The 4,539-nt window shown below is 57.6% G+C and overlaps 1 protein-coding gene across 1 annotated transcript in view; it reads left to right on the top strand.

The window, feature by feature from the left end:
* Positions 1-1,818: 1,818 nt before the first annotated feature.
* WDR66 (WD repeat domain 66) overlaps positions 1,819-4,539 on the top strand; it is an 18,408-nt gene continuing 15,687 nt past the window's right edge. Inside the window, exons 1-5 of the mRNA XM_009578727.1 lie at positions 1,819-2,274; positions 2,412-2,552; positions 3,035-3,144; positions 3,603-3,711; positions 4,144-4,224. Of these exons, the coding sequence (XP_009577022.1) occupies positions 1,819-2,274; positions 2,412-2,552; positions 3,035-3,144; positions 3,603-3,711; positions 4,144-4,224 (897 nt within the window). The remainder of the gene's footprint in view (positions 2,275-2,411; positions 2,553-3,034; positions 3,145-3,602; positions 3,712-4,143; positions 4,225-4,539) is intronic.

Genomic DNA, 4,539 nt, shown 5'->3' with positions numbered 1-4,539 from the left:
GTGGGGTCCCCAGGGGGGTCCCTTGGGGCAGCGGGAGGATGGGACAGTTGGGGAGGCACCAAGGCCTGGAGGGGGCTTGGGAATGGCTCTGCGGTGACCCTGCTGAGACCTGTGAGGCCGCGGCCATCTCCAAGCAGCCGTCCAGCCTGCCCAGGGCCAGAGGGAGGGTTTCTCCCGCAAACCCCTTCCCACTCCCATGAAAGCTCTCCGTGCACGAGGTTTCAGCGATGGCTCAAATCCAGTCCTGTGAAGCCGGAGATGAACCAGCTGCCACCCAGGAGCAGGCCGGCCGGTTACGGCGGCGGAGATGAACCAGCTGCCACCCAGGAGCAGCCCTGCTGCTTACGGGGACAGTGACAAAACCCCGTTTAAGGGGAATTGTTCAAGCCCAGTGCGGCGTCCAAGCAGACAGGGAGGGACCCTGATCAGAGCTGGAGTAACCGGGACTGTGCTGGGCTTGCTTGCACTTGGCAGGAGCGTTACTGGAGCTGAAAAGGGGCTCTGGGACCCGCTTCGCAGGTGCCCTTTCCTCCGGCTGTGCCAAATTCCAGGTCATTGTGCAGCCAAACCCTGGGGGGGGGAGTATTTCAGAGCATCTCCGTGCCCCAGCGCCCTAGAAGGAGAGTGAAGGTGAGGATGGATGGGTCAAGTGGAGTTATACCGGAGGAGCCAACTGAGAGAAGAACAGGAGTAAGCAGTGAGCCCGTGGAGGCATCCCAGGATGGACAGACAGCTCAGGACGGACAGACAGCTCAGGAGATGGCCACGCTGCCCGAGCAGGTGAGGCATCACCATCGCAAGCCCGGCCTGACACAGGGTCCACGGACAGGTCCTGATGGAAGCAGAGCCCCCGGCTCCAGGACCGGGGGGTAGTGTCTCCCAGACGTGGTTTCTCCCAAGATGTCCCCGGGGACGTGGGGCAGGGACCCCACCAGCGGGGCTCAGCAGATGCAGCATCTCTGTGTAGTCTCAGTCCAGCCATCAATATTTGCTGAGCACTTGAGCCGCCTGAAGGTTACATGAGCAGGAGGGAACCTGGCCTCGTCCCTGCGCTGAATGAAATGTTCTCTTACCTCCCTCAGAAACAGAAACGGTGTCCAAACAAGGTTTATCCTTGGCGTGGGAGACTGCTATAGGAAACCCAGCAGCCCCATGGGGAGAGGCAAAAGCTGATGTGGATCCCAAGAACAAGGTTAAGTGGCCACTGCTCAGACTGGGGAAAGCCTGTCTGAGGGCTGCTGTGAGCTCTGACACCCCAGGGCTATTTAATACATTTATTAACAGGCTGACGAAGGGCCGAGGAAGGCGGGATTTTTACCCTTGCTTTCCATCTGCTTGCCAGGCAGCACGGTGAGAGGCGCTGGCAGTAGAGCTGGGATTGCTGCAGAGCCCTTTGCAGCCATCTCAGCCCCAGTCCCAGGACCCGATTCCCCTGTTTCTAACCTCAATTTGCCATCGCTCCCTCTCCAGCCTGCAACCATGTGCCCTGTTGCAGCAATCAATAACGTGGCGGGGGGGGGAATAGTCAGGGGATGGACAGCAAAAAGGCCAGACTTTTTGCCTTCAAAGGACCTATAGGTTAGTTCTGGAGAAGAAACTTGAGCATCTTAACCCAGGTGGTAGGAGTTGCCTGGAAGAGGTGCTGGTGTGAGACACGGGATGCTGTGGAGGTGCAAAGAGGGCAAGACTAGGTGTGCGAAAAGAGAAGAAGTGACTGGGGGGAAACTTTTCCCTGGTACAAATCCATAGGCAGTTTAGGAGCAGAGGAGTATCCTGATATTAGAGCCTGCCCTGAAAGTGATGTAGGTTGGATCTGAGATGTCCTGGGGTGTGTTCCCCAGGAACCAGCGCGCACCAAAACCTCTCTCCCTTTCCAAGGACCCCCTCGCTGCTGCTAAGGAGAAGGAAGGAGCACCAGAGGATGCTGGAGCAGATGCGTTGTTGGGTCCCCTGTGGTCTCCTTCAGGGATGGGGATCCCAGGCACCTTGCCCAGCAACTGTGCCAGGAGGCAAGACATGACCGCCTTGAGGACTGCCCTGGGAAAAGACACTGCTGGGACAACACATCGGGAGGGTGCTGGACCCCCTGGACCACCCCCAACACTGCCTGATCCCAAGGAGGCCGTTTCCAGCCCTCGCTCAGGCTGCAGGGAGCAGGAAACACAGCAGAGGAGCGGGGAGGACGATGGGCGCGATGGCTCTGCCAGCTTGGTGTGGGCAGCCACCCCGGGGATGCTCTTCCAGGAGGACAAGCAGACCAGGCTTCACCCCCTCGTGAGTATCAGCGAGCACGGTGCTACCATGACACAGCACCCGGCAGTCCTGCCCAGCTCTCTCTCCAGAGGAGTTTTGTGGCTTTTTTGTCTCAGCCGCTAAGCTCCAGGGACAAAAGCTCTGCCTCTTCCCCACAGAGCCTCTCCTGGGTGTTGGGCTACAACAGCAGCCTGGCCGTGCACAGCCTGATGGACAGGGAGGTCCGGGTGCTCCTGTACATCTCCTCCCACACAGTGGTCATCCACGACCTCCTGGGGAACAGGCAGTACCATCTACAGGTCTGGCACAGCCCGCGCACCTCCCTCCTCCTCCTCCTCCCCTTCTCCTGAACTCTCTCCCTCTGTCTCTTTTCCCGGTGCCCAGTGCTTAGGGGTCACCTGTAACTGAATCGAGGAGCGGACCATGCAAAGGAGGGCATCATTTTGTTCACACGCCTGTTGCAATTCCCAACACGTGTTGGTGGAAGGCGCTTTGTGTCGGATTGCAGCGGTGACCGCGAGCAGCACGTGCAGCATGGCCCCCTCTTCTCCGCTGCTTCTTGGCTCGGGGAGCCGCAGCCAGCGCAAGGCACAGGGACAGGGTGACGGGCTCAGAAGTGCCTGTGAAAAATGGGATGCAAAAGTTGGGCTGGAAGGATGAGAGTGGAGGACCCTTGGGAGAGGAGACAGGGGGATCTCCTGAGCAAAGCAGTTTGATGAATGCTTTAAATAATCACCCAGTCTGGAGCCTCCACAGCACTTTGCTGCTTCTCTTTCCCCAGGGCCACACGAATGTCATTTCTTGCCTGTGTGTGAGTGAAGACAGGCGCTGGGTTGCAACAGCCGACCGAGGGCCAGATGCTCTGATCATTGTGTGGGACTCCTTCTCTGGGTAAGCTCCCAGGAACCGCCTCTTTGGAAACCTCCTGTGTCCGGTAAATCGCTTAGGACTGCCTCCAGCCTCAGCCGAGAGGGAAATGGGAGAAACACGGGGATGGGGTAAAGCAGCAAAGGAGCCAAAACCAAACCAAGGGCTTCATCGTCCTTGTATCCCCCACACCCACAGGACACTGAGATGGGGCCGAGCTCCCCCAGACTAAGTACATCATGTCTCCAAGCTGTAGTATTTTCTTAAAAGATCACTGGTGAGTTGTTTCCCAGAGCCATTTACTTGGGAGGAAGGGATGGAGAGGATGTCGAGCATCAGCCGCGATGCTGGCCGCTCCCACGGTGTTTGCAGAGTCCCTCCGCGCCGCGCAGACCGGGGTGGGCTGTGCCACAGGTTTTGCCAAGCAATTGCCTTGAACCCGCTGTGCTGCCGTGAGCGGCCACGAGGACTTTGCTCCGTAGGGTACCGGTGCGCACCATCTTTGAGAGTCATCCAGAGGATGGGGTCAGTGCTATTGCTATTTCCCAGGATGCGAAGTATTTGGCAACCATTAGTGCTGGTACAGCGCAGGTAAAGAAAATATCTCCTCTTCCGAAGCTTTGCGGGATAGATCTCTGGAAGTTTTTCCCAGTGCAGCCAAGGGGAAGGGGGGATTTGGACGGGGAGAGCAGAAGAGAGGCAGAGTGGGTCTGCAGAGTGATGGCTTGTTTTTGCTGTGCTATTGGAAGACAGACTTGGATTTCATTAAAGTGAATGCTGTGGAGTTGAGAAAATGGATCTTAAGTTGGGATAAAAGCTTCTGAATCCAATGCGCTTTCATCGAAGCAATTTCTAGCATCATTTCCTGAAATCAAGCTCTCTGATGTCAGGCCATGCCAAGTTTATCCTGCTCCAAACTTTTATGCCCCGCTATCCCCTGCCGCTGGAGGGAATGGGGTTCACCTGGTTCCCCCAAGCTCCCAGAAAGCCACAAATGTCCCTTGGTTTTCCCTTCTCTGCCAGAGAGTTTGTGTTTGGAAGTGGACTTTGCCCGCAGAGAAACCCGTGTGCAGCACGGAGCTGAGGCCTGAGTTTGGGTATCAGGTGAGTGACGGCGGCCGAGGGGTGCGGAGGAGCATGACTGAGCTGGACTGGGCAGCCCCCTGGTTCCCCCAAGCTCCCAGAAAGCCACAAATGTCCCTTGGTTTTCCCTTCTCTGCCAGAGAGTTTGTGTTTGGAAGTGGACTTTGCCCGCAGAGAAACCCGTGTGCAGCACGGAGCTGAGGCCTGAGTTTGGGTATCAGGTGAGTGACGGCGGCCGAGGGGTGCGGAGGAGCATGACTGAGCTGGACTGGGCAGCCCCATCCTCATCTGCTCCCTCCTGCACCCCCGTACCCCCATCCAGTACGGCTGGTAGAT

Source organism: Fulmarus glacialis, unplaced genomic scaffold (genome assembly GCF_000690835.1).
Source record: "Fulmarus glacialis isolate BGI_N327 unplaced genomic scaffold, ASM69083v1 scaffold8915, whole genome shotgun sequence".
Lineage (NCBI taxonomy): Eukaryota > Metazoa > Chordata > Aves > Procellariiformes > Procellariidae > Fulmarus > Fulmarus glacialis.
Note: the sequence above shows the minus strand (reverse complement) of the source record. Positions and strands in the feature narration are given on the sequence as shown.